This window comes from Microchirus variegatus (assembly GCF_963457635.1).
Source record: "Microchirus variegatus genome assembly, chromosome: 9".
NCBI classification, from domain to species: domain Eukaryota; kingdom Metazoa; phylum Chordata; class Actinopteri; order Pleuronectiformes; family Soleidae; genus Microchirus; species Microchirus variegatus.
Genome location: NC_139810.1, coordinates 20661352 through 20679767, shown reverse-complemented (window position 1 = coordinate 20679767; position 18416 = coordinate 20661352). Strand labels below are relative to the sequence as shown.

General features: G+C 41.6%; 1 protein-coding gene across 1 annotated transcript; it reads right to left on the bottom strand.

The window, feature by feature from the left end:
* Positions 1-749: 749 nt before the first annotated feature.
* On the bottom strand, positions 750-18245 carry kcnc4 (potassium voltage-gated channel, Shaw-related subfamily, member 4). Its single transcript, XM_083894549.1, has 4 exons — positions 17071-18245; positions 6711-7647; positions 5697-5873; positions 750-940 (listed from the first exon to the last, which is right to left on the bottom strand). Exons 1-4 carry the CDS (start codon positions 17686-17688, stop codon positions 873-875), a joined length of 1800 nt encoding a protein of 599 aa, XP_083750675.1. The 5' UTR covers positions 17689-18245; the 3' UTR covers positions 750-872.
* Positions 18246-18416: the final 171 nt, after the last annotated feature.

The window sequence follows — 18416 nt, the reverse complement described above, 5'->3', positions numbered from 1 at the left end:
TTACAAATATGAATGAGCAGCATTCATATCACACTGTGACTGTTGTTCCTGTGGTCAGTGTTAAAAGGCAGTGGCACGACAGAAGGCAGAGACCGGATATTCGACGAGGAACTCTCTGGGTATGTTCGGTGGACGAGGATCTGACAATGATTTCAAGTGTTCATCTAAGCCTAGTTCACAGTAACAGTTGAACTGTACAAAGTCTTATTCACAAGTGTTTGGGTGTTCTTACAGGACAGTTAGCAACATTCATGGATACAAGACATTGGTCCAAATGACGTTTTCTGGGTCCAAACAAAGAGCTCACTGTTTCTGTACATATTTACTACAAGCATGAAAGGTCAAAGCTGTAGAATTCCTCTATTCCATCAAACATCCATAACTTAATATGGTGAAGTTTGAAAACTACCTCGCTAAGAGTTTAAAACCCAAAAGCCAAAGAGTGTAATCCGTGCTGTAGGTGTCAGAATAAACCCTGTCTGGTGGATGGAAATCACACTTTCCCTTCATACCTGTGAGAAGAGATCAAAACAGAATCCCTCATGTGAAACGACTTCACCTCACTAATTATTAAAAGAAACGAACAGAAGCATACGCACTTTCAGGGCCTTTAAGACAACCGGTGACTCCTAACTGATCAGGTACAGCGCATTTAACAATATTAGAACATGCAGTTCATGCAGAATGCTCTAAAACTGTAAAATGAGTGTATTCATGGTGATTCTGCTCTGCAGCTGATTTTCCACCGCAGGGTTGCTGGATGTGTGGCTCGTTCCTGAATTAAAAAGAGTCTGTTCCTTCAGTTCATTCAGGGTGGAAAAGAAAGCAGGGGCCAGAGGTGAAGCTGGAAGACGACAGACGTTCTGTCGCCATCAGGTCAGCGTGGTGACCTCGGGCTGAGTGTAGTTTCCAGTGGCAGCCAGGATGTCATTACAGCTGTCTGTGAGCAAAGACAAAGGACGGCAATGCAATGAAACAGTCACTAAAAAGAAACATCTCTGCTGCACAAAAGCTATGAATCAGACACAAGTGCTGCAGTTAAATAAGATTTTTTTATAATTAATCCGTACTTGAAATCTAGCCAGGTTTACTCCTGGTTGTAGACCGTATATAATAAAGGGAAAGCAAACTCTTGTGAGATTTTCAATTTGACCGGCGCCATGTGAGTCACAGCATTCCCCTATTACACAATACCTGCTGTCAATCACATGGTGTCCACTCATATGTGGCTTCATTGTCTATTCTAAACGGGAACTTAACGTTCTACTGAAAAACAGCTAAAAGCTAGTGATTGAGAGCTAAGTGAGAAGTAGGCTTATATTCCCATCGACTTCCTGTTCATTTTGCAACTAGATGAGTCGCCCCCTGGTGATTAACTGCTACTTCTGTCCTACTTTCCTAGGATTCACACTTCAAACCATTTGTATGTAGTCTATGCCCCTGGTGCAGGTCCTAAGTCAGGATAAAATAGGAATAAATATGACGCCAAATCAACAATGTGAATACGAAGGGTAAGATTGAGGAAAGCTAAAGATGGACGTGTTAAGAGTGGCAGGAATGAGGGAGGAAGGAAAATGAAGGTGAAAAATCTGCTGTAGAAAACTGATCAGAATAATAAAATAATACCATAATTAGTCAATACTATGATTAACCTTTTGTTCTTGTACAAATCTATACAACACAGCATCAAAATGACTCAAAATTCCAACCTCAAAACAAAAGCAAAAATACAATATGCTGTACATTAACCAAACAAAACAAAAACAGACAGTCAAACAAGCTCAACGTCTCTAAGATAAAAGGTGTTAGAGCTAAATAAACATACACTATATATGAACTAAATGTCCGCAGCTTCACCTCCTGTAGACAAAAAAACACACTTACATCAAATAACATAACGTGGGAAATCAAATTTCAGGATTTCACTTTTTACTAAAACCTATTCTTAACAAATTGACAAATGTTAATCCCTTTCTATTGATTCTGTGATAGATTATTCATTAAGAGTTTGGTTAGATTTCACTGACAGACGAATGCTACATATCTAAACTCCAGAGGCGAGCAGCAGACTTCACTTTGACCACCCATCTTGTTAATGGAACCCTATTAGTGACGATCATTCAGAGGAGTCACTGGGGAACATTGAGGCTCATGCACACTCGGCAGCTCTTTTGCACAGTGTTTGGCTTTGTATGTATAAATTGTCATAGTTGACGCTATCACTGACAAAAGATCCTGGTAATGACCATAATCAAAGTCAATTCCACCAGCATTTTGTTGCCACTGCAAAGGTGGGCGACCATTTCCTGTCACTGATAGCCATCTGAGCATCGTCAGACCTGCTGTCATTCTCCCTGCTTCCTGTCGTACCGTTCTGGTGAAATATTATCCATACCTTATATCCTGTGAGCCAGAAACTAAGCGAACACCATCCTCTACGGCTCGGAAGAACAGATGACTTGAAAAATCGCCGTCTAAATCAAAATGGCTGCACATACAAAAGCAGCCTTCTGCATACGGATGAATACGTTTTAACTTTGAATTCTGCCACAACAGTTTTACAATTTCTATACATATTTTAACCTTTTTTGCAGGTAATGTGCACTAAAATGTGTTGTATGCATGTGTCACATTGTGACCGGGAACTCATTAATCACATCACCAGAAACAGAGCTCAAGATTGAATTACCCCTCCAAAGATTAGTTTTGATGTGTTCTGGCTTTGCTCAGCTTTCCATTACTTTTGTCTTTGCAATCAGGCGAAGGCTCGCGCGGCGATCTTATTGGCTGACCAGGTCATTTAGCTTATTATTAGGTGGCTGAGCATGAAAGCAGCTTGTTTTTGTTTGTTTGTCTTTCCCACTGTGTCTGCGAGGCCATAGATTTGGTATAGATTTCCTCTCTTGAGCATAACAAGACGTCCTCCAAACATCCACTCACTCCTTTTATATAGTATAGATTTCACTGAGAGGGAGGCATGATATGTTGTTTTTTTGTTTTGTTTTTTTTGTCTGCAAGTGACAACATGTCATTAATGTCTACAACACTCAACACATGCAGCGACTGACAATGCGTTCAAAAAAAATAAAATTTCCATGTAATGGGCTGTTGAAAATTGGGAGGCTATAAGGAGCTCTCAAAGGAGCAGAGCTACAGTTAAGTGCACCATTTATTTGTTGTTTTTCTCTCATTGGTGATGTGCTAATGAGCGTCGGTAGAAAAACGCACCTCTGAAAAGTGCATTTTTGCGGGAAAACACTGTCCATGTTGTTGGCAGAAGAGAGACAGGATGTCGACTGGTGCTCAGGATGTCGGGGATGAATCCATGGCTGCCAAATATAATCTTTTTGGTACTTTGGGAAGCGCAAATGTGAGATGTGAGCAGACTATACTGCAGATGCCAAGTGAGAGAATGAACAAAACATCACCTTCTTCTCTATGTACATACTGTATTATCTTGTTTCAAACAGCTGCTAAAAATAGTCAGTTACTGATTATTAGACTGATTATCTCTGGCTGTTTGCAGTGTATTTTAAAGGGGTCATATTATACACTATTTCTCCACGTTAACCTAGTTCCCTGGTGTCCTAATTAACATGTCTGTGACATGTTTTGGTCAAAATACCATAAGGATGAAGCACCACAGCAGTTCAATCACCCTGCCAAAACAGCCCTGTTCAGAACGCTCGGCTTAGTAGAATCTATTTAGGTCCACCTTAAAGAAGTAAAAACGAAACTTAAGGGACAGGAAATGACATCAGCCACAAAGGCTACTGGGAGCTAACAGCAGTTAGCATTTGGAATAGTGATCATTTGCAGGCTCTAGCAGGCACATTGCCGTCATATATAACATGTATCCACTGGACAGATAAATCCTCTGAGGCTGGAAGTTTGTGTAGAACTCTGTGCTGCACTGTGGAGCCAAGAATAGAACTAAAAAAGTTGATTTTGCATAATATGTCCCCTTTAAAACCACTGACTCATTAAAGGTCTGTGTGTTTACTGGAAGAAAATGAACCCTTAAGTACAGTATGTTTGATAAAAAATGTGGTTTTCAATGCAACTGAAGAAGCTCTAACTTCTTTCTGGCGTGCAAAGGCCACTGCAGTCTGCTCATGCACTTGAGAAAGGGAGGGGTGAGCAGAGGATCTCACCACTTACTTAATGTCAATAATTCTTACACTGAACCTTTAAGTGCTGTATAAGTGGTTACATTACAATCATGCATTCAGTCATGTTCACACAGGTGTTGACGACAGGTGTGACGAGTGCACACAGTATTACATCCTCGATTTATCAGATTTTAACTTCCATTAATGATTGACAGGACTTATTGAACATATGGTACATATGTGGCAGCCTATCCTGTGTTTCTTTACTGCTTACCCTAACCCAGAGGCTCTGTGTGAGGAAGTTTATAAAATAAAAGACTCTCACTGAGCAAACACACAGACAGATGGATGATGCAATTAGAACCAGAAAGCTCTTCCATTGATTTCCTTTTGATCTGGCTGCTGAATAACAACTCAGACCTGCATGTGGAGGTTGCAAGAGATGATTGAAGATTAGAAAGGAAGAGGAAACAAGTTATTTTTGCCTTTTCAGCAGCAAACACAAGTTGTTTTGGTGAGTCTATAGACATTCAAAGTGTCTCTTTTCATGGTAAAGTTTGCAGACCCCTGGTCTGGGTAAACCCTCTGAACATCACACAGACAAACACCTGCACTATTTTACAGTTGGCAAGTATAAGGGTATAATTGCAAAGTTCTATGCTTTTTTTGCTGAGAGTAACATGACAAGATCTGAATCAGAGCGGCCAGTCTGTCTCTGGCCAAACGCGAACAAAACACAGTATATGTCATTGCTACGTGGTTTTGTTAGACCCATTATGTTCTGAGACAACATGAATTATTTCACATAATTTCAATCCCAGAACATGTCAGTCAAGAAAAAACTAAATGTATTCTCCATGAGCTGCCGCCGCTTTCCAGTCTCACCTTTATGATCATGTCCATTGTATTTTAGGTTAACTTTTACCTTTAACCTTTTTAATTGTCTGTTATATTTTAATTTTTTTTTACTTCTGTGTGTTTGATGTTTGTGTTTTATTTGACTTGTAAAGCGACCTTGTTTTTATTATTATTATGAATTTATAGTAGTGTGCAAAAGTTTCCAGCGTTTTTCTGGCTGTCAAATTCTGTGATCATTGTGAATTTGGAATGTGAAAGTGAAGCTCTTATATATATTAGCGAGCTGTCAATGAGTTTAACTCATGAAACATGTGTATGTAATGCTCAAGCATGTCTTAAATAAACCTGGCGTAGCAGATATTTCTTTAAATTAAATAGTAGGACAAACACAAGATTTACCAGTAACATGAATTAAGTTTCCACTCCAGTATTATCAGAGCTGTGTTATTGTTCAAGTGTAAAGGTAGATCACGCTAAATACTTCACACCTGTAGAGAATGTGTTTTTTTTTTTTCTTGAAAATTAAAAAAAAAAAAATGCATACATATTTTCTGGATGTGTTGCAGTAAAGTGAAATAGAAATAATGATCCTCTATTGTCGTTATAGCAGCAGCTAAAACATAAAATCTAATGGTGGCCTAAGACTTCTGCACAGTACTGTAGGTGTTCAGTCCTACAAACTGTAAATGCACAAATGGTGTGCACACTGACATGTATGTTACCTACCAGTGTGGATACTGGAGTCTCCTGAGGTGAGAAGGAAGCAGGTGGCCTCTTTCTTAGTCTTGTCTCGCCCTCGGCTGCAGCGCAGAGACCACTTTTCACTGGGTGAGAGCGGCTGGGTCAGGCTGCAGCCTTCCTCCTCTGAAAGGGCCACATTTGCATCTCCATTCTGTTTGGAATCTGACAGGATGACAAAAACACACAGCAACGTAAATGCCAAAGCTTTTACCGAGCCTCCCCGAGGACCCAGTCAAAGGCAGAGGCACATCACAGGAAATCGGTATTTTTCAGGGATGAAATCAAATTTGACGGAGATGTAAAGAGGAGTAATTTGATGCAGTTGTGTTACTGTCTAAATGACGAAGTGCGTATTTATGAATGAACTAAATCAGGTAAATCCCAAAAGATTAATGATGCAATTTGTTGAAAAATCTTTTTAGATTAAAAATAATGAATAAATATAATAACAGAACAGTAACCTTAACTTTGAATGAACATTTGGATGTTGTTAGTTAACGTATTTTTTGAAGTACATCATTTTCAGATTAACTTTAAGGGTGAGTTCCTCTCAATGACAAAAAAAAGGCCTTTGCTCACTCACCTGGAGTTAGTCATGCAGACTTAGAGTAATATGACCTGGTTCTGAGAATGAGTCCACACTTATATTCTTGTTCAGTACATGGAGTTGAATACAATTTAATTGTGCTGTTCAAAGCGCGGAGATACATCTCTAACCGGACAAAACTGCCCCCATTACTTGGGTATTAATCTCTGGATTATGAGAACAAATGCACCGTTTATAGAAGGTAGCAATATACTGTGTTAATTCAACTTTATTTCTTCTATTAAGTTACTGAAATGTCTCCTGTAAAGTGACTCAGCATCAGTAAACCACAGAGTGTATTTAACAAATAGGAACAAAGCTAACAGCGTAGCTACAAACCACAAAAAAGTAAGGGAGGAAAATATTAAGTTTGTGTAATTTGAGAGAACGAGTCCTTCATTCTTTAGTCTGACCTGAACGGTTCCTGCTGACACTTTCATCAGCAGCCAGTGGACAGGTGTCACTCTGCGTGCTGTCTCTGCGCGAGTTTGTGTCTGACTTCCCAAATGAGATGGAGTCAGTCGGAGCGTCTGGATTGGGGTTGTGCTTCTTCTTCTTCTTCGGCAGTTTCTGTTTGGCCATAGCCAGCGAGTAGTACATCCCAAAGTTATTGACGATGACGGGGACCGGCATGGCGATGGTCAGCACCCCAGCCAGCGCGCACAGTGCCCCCACCATCATGCCCAGCCACGTCTGCGGGTACATGTCTCCATAGCCCAGTGTCGTCATGGTAACCACCGCCCACCAGAAGCTGATGGGGATGTTCTTGAAGTGTGTGTGGTTGGAGCCTTTGGGGTCGTCGGGCTTGGCTCCGATGCGCTCGGCGTAGTAAATCATGGTGGCGAAGATGAGCACGCCCAGCGCCAAGAAGATGACGAGCAGGAGGAATTCATTGACACTGGCCCTCAGCGTGTGGCCCAGCACACGCATTCCTACAAAGTGCCGCGTCAGCTTAAAGATCCGGAGGATCCGAACGAACCGCACGACCCGCAGAAAGCCCAGCACGTCGCTAGCAGCTTTGGATGACAGACTGCTCAGGCCCACCTCCAGGTAGAAGGGCAGAATGGCCACAAAGTCAATGATGTTGAGTGAGTTCTTGATGAAGACCGCCTTGTCCGGGCAGCAGATGATACGCACCAGGAATTCAAGCGTGAACCAGACCACACACACGCCCTCCACCACGATGAGGGCGGGCTTGGTCACCATCTCCAGTCTTTCCACTTTGCGCGTGACGTTGCCCTCAACGACCTGCTGCGTCCGGTTCTGCAGTTCATGGAAGGCTTCATGGGTCTCCAGACAGAAGGTTGAGATGGAGACCAAGATGAAGAAGAGAGAGGCAAATGCAACTCCCTGGATGAGAGGAGAAAAAAAAAACTGATTAGCACAGTGATATGTCTTCCACTTTTCTCACAACTAAGGCGCAACTAGTACTGTTTATGAGTCTTCTCTTGTCTCAAGGCACCAATAAAAACCTTTATCTGCAGTATTGGTGACAGTAACATCACCAATAAAAAGACATGGATGTGCAAATCAAGTCTGTAAAGCAACCTTTTTTTTCTCTGATCATTCTGAGGCAGAGAGAGTGAGCTTCAGGTGATTAAAGACTCACAACATGAACACAATTATCAGACGACTTCACTCAAGCACAAATAAATGCGATAATGAGTGAGAATGAGTAATGGCAGCAAAAAAAAGCTTCATCAAAATTGGAATAAATGATCTTGGATATGCGACTGTAGTCATGGTGTGCAGACACGGACAGAAAAGACTGACCCCTGTGAAAAACCTAATATAAACCTAATATATCATCAAAGCTGAGAAAGGGGTGGCTGAAAAACATGTATACAGATAATATTCATTATTTGTATGCAATAATGGATAAACTCACTATTTAAAATATAATCATACTTTAGTTCCTAAAAATCTAACAATAATTTCTAGGAGCTGATTATATTCTCAAATTTGTATCCTTACAATATCAAGAATAGTATGGTAAATGGACGTTCAATGCCATATATGACAAACTAAATATGTATATTTGATATAACATTATGATAATGACATTGATTATTCAACCGATCACTGCAGTTTTTCAACTCGTATGTCGACAAATCTGTAAAGTAAAGTTACAGGCAGCATGTGTTGATTTGTTACTGCACAACTGCACCAGAGTAAAAACAAAAAAAAGTTTATTCCCTCCAAAAACCAGTGCAAACATAATTCATAAAATCAACTATTTTTAATTATGCTGAAGTGAAACCTGCAAAAAATGTCAACCATAATAAAAAAAATACTAAATATTATCTACAAGAAACAGCTCACTGGGCTTTTCTTGTAATAAGGGGACACGTCGTCCACAGGAGAGCCTGGACAGTGTTCTCATTAAAACAAGAACGGCCAATTTAAAACCAATTATTCTGAAAACGTGATTCAATTAGCATTAAGTCCTGCAGGGGGCGCTCACATGGAGACATGTGTCTTTGTCTAATGGATCAAATAAACTATATTTTACACACATTTGTATTTCATGCCCATCAATTCACACTTACTGAATACGATTGTTCCTTGTTGCTGCTTTTATCTGCGTGAGGCTCGCTGAACTGTCACATGTGTATGATCAGTATAATAATGTGTTTTTGCTTTTGCTAATATGGCAATGCTGCACTGTTGGAGTCAGAGCACAAGAGGATGAGAGGGGAAGTGAAAAGAGGAGCGGAGCCTGCAGGCCCAAAGTAACAGGAGATAAAGCAGAGAGACCTGCAGACTCCTGACAGACTGACTCTACCCGTCTGTACACTTATATTCACCTGCCATCTTGTCTGGTTTATCAGACATATTTCACTCTTTTATTGCCAGTGTTTGCTCCAACACAAATCATTTCTTGTGAATACAAATCCACAGAACATGGCGGGGCAAGGATAAAAGACTTTTAGACCTCCCATAAATAAAAAAAATAAAAAATAATGGGAGGTAAAAATGATGAATGCTGTGGCAGGATGGCACTTACCTGATCCAGCGCAATTTGCGCGAACAATGTGTGCTCACTCATACCTGATCTCTCTTTGTTGTCGACTAAAGCCTGGACATAATTGTAATGCCTCTCCAACCTTTTCTAATCTTCTATTGCAGCTGGACAAACAACACACCTGAGCCTTGCATGCACTTCTGCCTCCAGGGCCTTTTAACGCATCAGTCTGCTTTATAATGTTTGTGTTTGTGATTGAAATGAAAAAATCAATCAATGGATCAAACTAAATAAATAATGACCGGGGCTGTTTGAGCTGCAGCTTATGTTCAAAACATATGATGTAAAGATACTTCACGTCTGCGTCTTTATTTTGCACACAGACAATGTGCAGCTTTATCATGACAACTGCTTTTCAGCCTGGTCCCTGCAGAGCTCTGCAGCTCTGATCTCCTGGGGAAGATGAAGACTGAGCCGCAGGACAAGAGGGAAGGCCGTGAAGCCTCGACCGTGTCTCAGGAGGAGCTCAGAGTTCCCTGTGTTGCATAGACACAGTTTCCCTGAACATTACCCAGGCGTCATGTGCATGGTGTGTGAACAGGTGTGTTACAGTCACGAGGTGCATCACAACAAGGCGCATGGTGTAAATACAGACCTGACGAAGTATTTTAACAGGGAAAATAAAGACGGTGGTCAGTTATGCATATGGCATGTAAATAACAATTGTAGTTACTTTTTTGCAATTGTGCATCACGTGCTGCATCAGTAAAGCAGAACTGGTCCCTGGCTTCTCATCAACCCCCTCAGGACCGTCACATTCCCTCTGAGGATTCCTCATTTGCAGAATAAACTATAACCAGAACGATAAACATCTGAGGGGGAGCTGTTGTAGAGGGTACAGTGATGTGATTCTGCAACACCATGATTCTTGTTTTAAAGCTTCTCACATTTAAAGCTGCAGTGTGTGACCTTTCGTGACCTTTGTAGCTATTCTATTCACATTCTTTGTATGCTGTGTTAAGGCTCTGTCAAGCAAAACTATCAGAACCTGACTGCGGTAATGTTATTACTGTGGATGATCTGAACACCACTTTCCATCTGACAGCAAAAGGCAAAAAAAAGGTAAGTGTCCCTTTTTATATAAAATCTATTTATGCAGCACCAATGTTTCCTATAATGACAATAAAAACAATGCTGTATGAAAACTCAGGCATATAAACCAAAATAAACACAGATATTACTTTCTTACATTACATGACTGTATAAACTGTTACTAAAAGACTTAATACCAAACCAATGCCAAACTATTGACAAATGTCATTTGAATGTTGGATTATTTGGTGTTTTTCAGATTCAATAATTGATCAGTATTTCAAATAATTTGTCAGTCATGATCCAAAATTATTATAACAATAATCCATCCATCCATTATCTACCGCTTTTTCCTCCACCAGAGGGTCGTGGGGGGTGCTGTGCCTATCTCAGCAGACATTGGGCGATAGGCGGGTTACGCCCTGGACAGTTCGCCAGTCCATCGCAGGGCATAACAATAATAATAATAATAATAATAATAATAATAATCAAATGCTTACACAGAAATACAAATGATGATACATATCTACAGATCTCTGTACGTACAGCGGCCTGTGGACAGTGCGTTACTCTACACGTGTACAAGGTCGTCTGGCCTCAGTGTGCACACAGAGCTGAGTTCCCCCAAGGGGACGGACACCTGGTCCGAGCTGGGGAATTAAGAGCAGAATGGAGCGTGACAGGACGTATGACCGGCAGCAGGCTGTGCATCAGTGTACGGCAGCTGGGGGAGTCACCTCCAGCTGTTCAGCATCACATCCTGTCGCTGACACAGACGTGCGATATACGCAAATAACAAGCCACCTGAGCTGCAGAGTCAACAGCACCGGCTTCTGCTGGGTTTCTTACACAACTCACGTCAATTCATGAATCAGTACAACTGAGAACAGAGGAGTCTCAGATTAGGTCCATTACTAAGGCTGTGTGCTGAAATTCTCCTGTGCATCAGTATGTTGATGACACCAAAAACAAACACTACCATTCAAAAGTTTGGGGTCACTTAGAAATGTTCTTACTTTTGAAGGAAAAGCACTTTTTTTTCAATGAATATAACATTAAATGAATCAGAAATACAATACTATACATTGTTAATGTGGTAAACGACTATTCTAGCTGCAAACGTCTGGTTTTTAATGGAATATGTACATAGGTGTATAGAGGCCCATTTCCAGCAACCATCTCTCCAGTGTTCTAATGGTACATTGTGTTTGCTAATCACATTAGAAGGCTATTGGATGATTAGAAAACACTAGAAAACCCTTGTGCAATGATGTTAGCACAGCTGAAAACACTTTTGCTGGTTCTTTGACGAAAGGGCAAACTTATTATTTTGAATAAAAATCATTATTTCTAATCTTGTCAATGTCTTGACTATATTTTCTGACCCCAAACTTTTGAAGGGTAGTGTATAAAATTCAACCTCCATTTTAACTAATATTCTGCATTAATCAGGCCTCAGCATTGATCAGTTACACAAAGCAGAAGTCCAAAAACCATAGTTTACAAATTAAAAGACCATAAGTTACATTTAGTAAGCTCCTTTTGTGTCACCGTTTGGACGTATGGCTAATTGTTAAAATTCCATTTTTATAAAGGTCTTTGTGAAATTGTCATATTTCATCTTTGTGGTGTGTATGTTCTGTGTTCTGCATCAGCTCTCTGAGCTCTGGCCATAGAGCAAGCAAGAAAGTCAACAACCTAGAATGAATGGGTCATGGGTAGACCGTATATTTTGATATTGTGTAAGAGCGAGGACCACAGCAACTACTTTATACAAGATGTCAATTATAGTGCTAATACTTTACTTTTATGAATGGTTAGGCAGGAAAAAAACATAAATATTGGCAAAATGGATTTTAATTTTTTTTTTTTTTTTTTTTTTTTTTTTTTTTATTATGTTACTTTTTTTCTGTGAATAATATGTCCTTTGTTAGCCGTTTGTTGTGTCTGTCAAATTGAGTATTTTTACAGACAAAAATCTGAATCATAATCAGTTGTTTCCCTTGACCTGGCCCCTCCTGACCAGACTAGAAGTTCACTGGCCCCCAGGTCACTTTGAGTTTGAGGCCCCTGGTCTAAAGTGACAGGTTTAAGAGAAGGAGCCACGAGATCTTTGTTTTCTGTTCCCTGTGTGGAGATGATGTAACCAATCACCGCCATACCCTCAACTTATTTCAGTGTTTGGTTCCAATTATTCCCTTGTAAGTCACTTAGGATAAAAGCGTCTGCTAAATGACATGTAATGTAATGAAATGAAATGTTTCTCTTTTATATTATACATTTTATCGAGGAAACATCTAAAAATTACAGGCCTTTTAAGCAGGGAAAATTAAACTGACAACTCAAATACCAGCAATCCAAATCCCTGACAGTTGCTCTTTGGTTTGTGTGGGTGAAAGATGATATTTGCACTAATGTGTATTTATTGATTTTTTTTTTTCTTTTCTTTTTTCGGCGGCAAAACAAACTCTGAAAGTCCTTTAAGAACACAGACAAGAAGAATTAACAGCCGACTGTCTCAGGATTACGTTACGCTATAAACCTCCTGAACAAGGCTGTGCTGCTTTGATGATGTGTGAAAAAATGAATCCCCCGATCTATTCACAGGGAAGCAGAGAATGAAGAGAGAGGTGATGGCGCTGTGACAGCAGGGCCCGGAGACAAATGTGAGGTGTGAGAATGCCTTTAATATGGAGCAAAAATCGCTCTAACTGAAAGATAACGGTAAATGTGAACTGCTTGTTTAACACTAAGCCCTAAAAACAGCAGAATGGATAAAATCTTAACCAAAAAGACATGAATAGAATTCATATAAATAGCTATTAAACAAGACATAAAACTCTGAGATCTACTCTGATTAAGAACAAAGAAACTCCCTCGTCAAAGAACATCCCATTGGCACAGTACTAATCTTGACTTTGAATAGGTAAGTCAATAAGAATGTACAGTATATGTCAGATCAGAGCGCCGTCCACAGAAAACCATCATACTGCAAAGGAGATTGGAAAATGTATTCTCCATGAGACGCACTATCAGTCAGTCCTTTGGTCTCAAATTGATTTCTTCCTCCACGTGGGAGAAAGAAATGCTCGTCTTTTCTGTGGGAAAGCTCACTTTAATTGCTCACCACTGATAACAAGTTGCAGCCTATTACCACAGCGGTGATTAATTACTGGCAGTGGAGCTGAATTAATGAAATATGGCACGAGGGAAGACTGAACAGCGTTATCTGGTTCAATCATAACGTTAACGTCAGGTGTAAATAGAAGAAAATTAAAGCGGCCATGGAAGAACCAACAGTTCAGCCACTGCTGAGAATGCTGTGTTGTAATATTGTAATCTCGGGCTCAGCGAGATCTCGGAAAAAACCCGTTCTGGTCATGTAAACAGCATTTCTCCTGAACAGCGGATCCTCCTGACCGGGCACTAGTCCGGGCACATCCGCTTGCGTACATTGAACCGCAGAAGAAGAAGAATGTCCGTTGTGGAGGAGACTGCGGCAGGGGAGTCGTGACGAAGCTATTTTTAAACATTGTTCAAACAATGTTTTGATAATGAGTAGCAGTGCATCCACCGTTCCAGAGGGGGGAGCTGCGCTTCTGAGAGCTGACGTGCTAATTACGTCACTTCCAGGTATTGGCCAATCACAAGACAGTTGGGAAAGCTCTGGTATGGTTGGGACAATTACAACACAGTCTGTCTTCTGGGGGTGAGATTTCAGTCTGAAACAGCGCGACTGACGAGAGCTTCAGTGAAGAGAGATTTCTATCAGCTCGTTTACAGCAACTAGTGGGTTTTTGACCATAAAAACAAGTTAATTTATGCAAGTAGACCTCCATAACTCACATATTATGTCCGATAGGACTACTCTATGGCCGCTTTAAGATTTATCTTCATGTGCATTTACTTTAGAGTCATACTAACATTTCCAATCCACTTATTACTGTCTGACTGCAGCGTATGTTAAAGCTGCTGCACTCACTGTGGGAGCTGGCTGTGATTTTTGAGGTGTACCAACCATCGGCCCTTTAAAGAGGTTTCCTGTGCCGCACCTCCAGCCTCAGCCGATTGTGAAGAGGATGCGGGTTTAAACGACGGACAGATTAACTTCCCTCCAGCTTTCAAGAATCACATTACCTGAAATGAGCTTGGGGCTCTTTAAAAACCTAAAGGCCATCAAGGTAACGTGAGTCCCACAAAATGCTCTCGACATGCTTTCAGAAAGCACACAGAACAAACATGCGTACATGAAAGGGCTGCAGAGGAAATGGACATTAGGAACATTAGAGCTCGGTCAATATGAACCCGGCCTGCACTCCCGTCTCGTTCTAACCACATTCTCCCACAAAGACTCCACATGCAGACGCAGAACGTTGCGGATTTGAACCAAATCGCTTGCAAAAAAAAAAAAATGCTCTGCGTTGAGAGACGCAGAGCAGGTCAGTGGCAGCTGTGACTCATCAGCTGTTCCACTGTGACAGCCTGCAAACGCCACCTGGACGAGAGGCTAAAACAAACACTGTGTGTGCAGAGAGACTGGCGTGCAATAAGAACATTATACATGCAGCACGGCGAGCAGCTTCTGAATAGAGCATTCGGCTCCACGAGCAGGCAAATAGAAATTAGAAAGAGCATCAGTATCTCTCCTTGTGGACTAAATGTGTTTTACCTCTTGCCAGATGAAAGCTCCTCGCCCTTTGCCTGACAACGCCTGCCCATAGTGACGCTCAATACTTGCTTTCACGTTTACTTCACTAAGTACTCTGCCTTTGTTTCAGAGCCACTGGGCACAGCATCCTTTCAAACGCTTGCAGCAGGACTGCATCCCTGTGGAAGCGACCAGAGCAAATTGATTTAATTTATGACACGGCTGTATTTATTTTATCTGTAACACAAGTGCAAGTGTGTCACCGCGTTCAAAAAGAAAGATCAGACCGTGACGTAATGTCCGACGAGTTTCGTCTGAAACGTGACTGATGATGAGTGTATGTTTCTCATGCCTTTGTGTGCATTTGTTCTGACTATGGACGTAGACTCCTGCAGCCTTTCTACCGCACTCTTGTTCTGAGGACTTTTCGAGTGAAAACGTTGAACAGGTTGCGTGGGAACACTTTCGCCAGCTCTGTATTCCTGTCATGAAACAGTGATTTTTTTTTGTATTGTATAAAACAGTATTTTGTCACAACTTCATGACACAGAAAACGCTGATCAGATTATTGAACTGTAGTCTGGAGAAAGGCTCGAACATGATTGTGCACGAGTGTAACTTTTATATACAAACAGATAATGTCTGTTACATTCACTGGCACAAAGAAGGTTTAGAGGCATAACAGCCATGCTAGTGATGTGAGAGATCAGCAAATGGTTGTAATATGAATCTAGAGTTGTCCTTTCAGAAAGCTCCTGCTTGGCTTAAAATGCCAAGAAGCACCGACGAAAAGTTTCCTCCTAATCCTCATCCTCATCGCAGCATCTCTGTCACTCACTGCAGAAGCTCATGCATCATGTCTGTTTTTTTTCCTTCCAGCTGCTTATATTTGAGCTTTGGAATATCAGAAAATTCTCTTTAGTTTCAGGAAAATATCTGGTTCTAGCTTCTGCAATCTGAGAGAATCTGTCACATAGTTTTTCGAATGTTTTGTTCACTTCATTTATATTGGACTACGTAATTGAAATACCAATAATTACTAAAAAAAAACAAAAAACTGAAGCAGTTCAACTGAACCACAGCCTCAACATCTCTCTAAAACTGTTCCAACAGAAACACATGACAACATAATGGTATTGTAACCAATATTAAAGTGGCTTTAGATTTCTCTATAGGTGAACCTGATTAAAAGGTAACGTCACTCCTATTTGGTGTAAAAAAAAAAAAATAGGAATAGGAAAAAAAACTATACATATTCAATGAGAGAGTCCACAGGGATTTATAAAAGTAAGTGGACACCTGAACATTATTCCCCTATGGATCATCTATAGACATCAACAGACTGTTTTTCTTACACAACAACATGGTTGTGTGGTTCTGATCCAATTACCCACAAAATCAAGGCCTTCATAAAGGCTCTGAAAGTGGACAGTGAGTCCTGGATAGTAATATAATGATCACACTATATAATATAATATATATATAGTGTGATCTAGTTTAGCAGAAGTCATTCCAGAGGTGTTGGATTGGGTGAAGGTCAGGACTCTGTGCAGAACAGTTTCAGTTTCATACAACAATAAGGGAACATTTTATTTGAATTCTAATATTTCCAACACCTTGATCTAAAACAAGTGATATAATAGCGGGATTATGTGTTCATTTATTTTCTATGAGGCTTATGGTCAGGGTTTAGGTATATGGAGACGTTTCAGGATGTGTGAGCCACTTTGTGTCAGTCCTGGAAACATAGAAACAGAAGACATGAAGACGTGAACATGTGGCCACAAACACATGAAACTAAACTAAATAGAAATAATAACTAAATCATAACAGTGAGACAAACATCTCAGTTGAAATCAGGATTCCACATCACATGCAACAGGTTGCATAGTGGCCAAATTCAGATATAGTAAGAGTTGCATGCTCTCACCTCAGCTCACTGATCATGAAGATGCACTAAACCAAAGACCTGTGGCTGGTACAGACTGACTGACTGACTGACTGACTGACACCTGTCAGACAAACATGTGTTTCCACTTAAGTGTTTCCAGACTATAAGTGAACTCACCCGGGCGGTTCTGGAGGAGTACGGGTCCTCAAACAGGGCCCACATCTTCGGCTGCCAAACTTGACAGCAGCTCCTCGACCTGTCTGGACAGTCCTCGATACCGAACCGTCTTGGCATCTCCCGGTCGTCGTCGGTGTCCTCCGGGTCCGGCGGTTCAAATATATCCAGGGCCTCCTCCGCGTCCCGGTGCTGCCGGTAAGTCATCCAGCAGCACGGCTCCACGTCGGTCTCGTCGATCCCCCAAAAGGCCAGCTCGTCCTCGAAGAGTGGCCCGCACACGTCCGCCGGGCAGTGCAGCTTCCCGGTCCGGTAATAGTTGAGCACGTAGGCGAAGATGCCCGGGTGTCTGTCGAAGAAGAACTCGGTGTTGACGCTCGAGGGAGTAGCGACCGAGTCGGTGCTGAGCTGCGGGTCTGGGTCAGCCAGCCAGGCCAGGCGGGTCCCCGGCAGCGTCCTGAGGGTGCTCTTGTAGGTTTCATGTCGAGTTCCGCCCACGTTGATGATGATTTTGTCCGAGTCTTCGCCTCGGGTCATCTCCTCCTTCAGACATGATTTAGACGGAGGTTTGTTGCCCGACTTGCGCCCTCGGTAAGACGAAACACACACGGAGCTTATCATTGGGAAGCAGAGGTCTTATCCTCCGTTACAAACTGTTGTCCACTCAGAGATCAAACGATGAAGGTGAAGCGGGCCATCACTTCAGAGCCCGGTCCTCACAGTGGCCTCTGTGGCTCATTTAGCAACAAGAAAGAGCGTGTGTTGGACAGCGCTCAAGTGAGGCGCTCAATATAAGAGAAAAAGAACCACCTGTTACAAAAAAACTAAGTCTGGTGCCGAAACAAATCACAGCTGTTTTCTAAATGCTGTCGAACAAACTGGACAAAGTGACTTCACCTGCCCAGATGTTTGAGTCTATTTCCCGGCACACGAACGCAAAGACGCCGCGGAGGAAACAAGGATGGATGAAGATAATTAGCCAATTACGCACGGGAGTACGGGCCTGCGCAGCGTCAACACTGACCCGTAGTGTAACTTGTCACTTATGCCACCGCTTTCGCGTGAATATTATCCAAATTCTGCTACGTACAACAACTTTTTTTTTTCTCTCCCCCTCTTCCTCTCCACGCAGGACACAGAAGCCACGGAACGCGACCGCGCTTTGATTACACACCGTCACCGTCACAAAATAACGCAGCACGGTTTGGTCCTGATGAGAACGCTTAGCTCGCGCGCCAGATGTGAGGTTGTTTGTCCGCTGGGGATCTGTTGCTCCTCCACAAGTATCCTCCTGTCTTCCCTTAGCGACACAGCCCAGTTGGATGGTTCGTTCAACAACAGCCTCACCA

Excerpts from the sequence above, each read along its gene's own strand:
- kcnc4 (XM_083894549.1), bottom strand. The coding sequence starts at position 17,688 with ATGATAAGCTCCGTGTGTGTTTCGTCTTACCGAGGGCGCAAGTCGGGC. Across the intron at positions 7,648-17,070 it reads ACTCCTCCAGAACCGCCCGG|GGAGTTGCATTTGCCTCTCT; the intron begins GTGAGTTCACTT and ends CCTCTCATCCAG. Across the intron at positions 5,874-6,710 it reads TGTCAGCAGGAACCGTTCAG|ATTCCAAACAGAATGGAGAT; the intron begins GTCAGACTAAAG and ends TCATCCTGTCAG.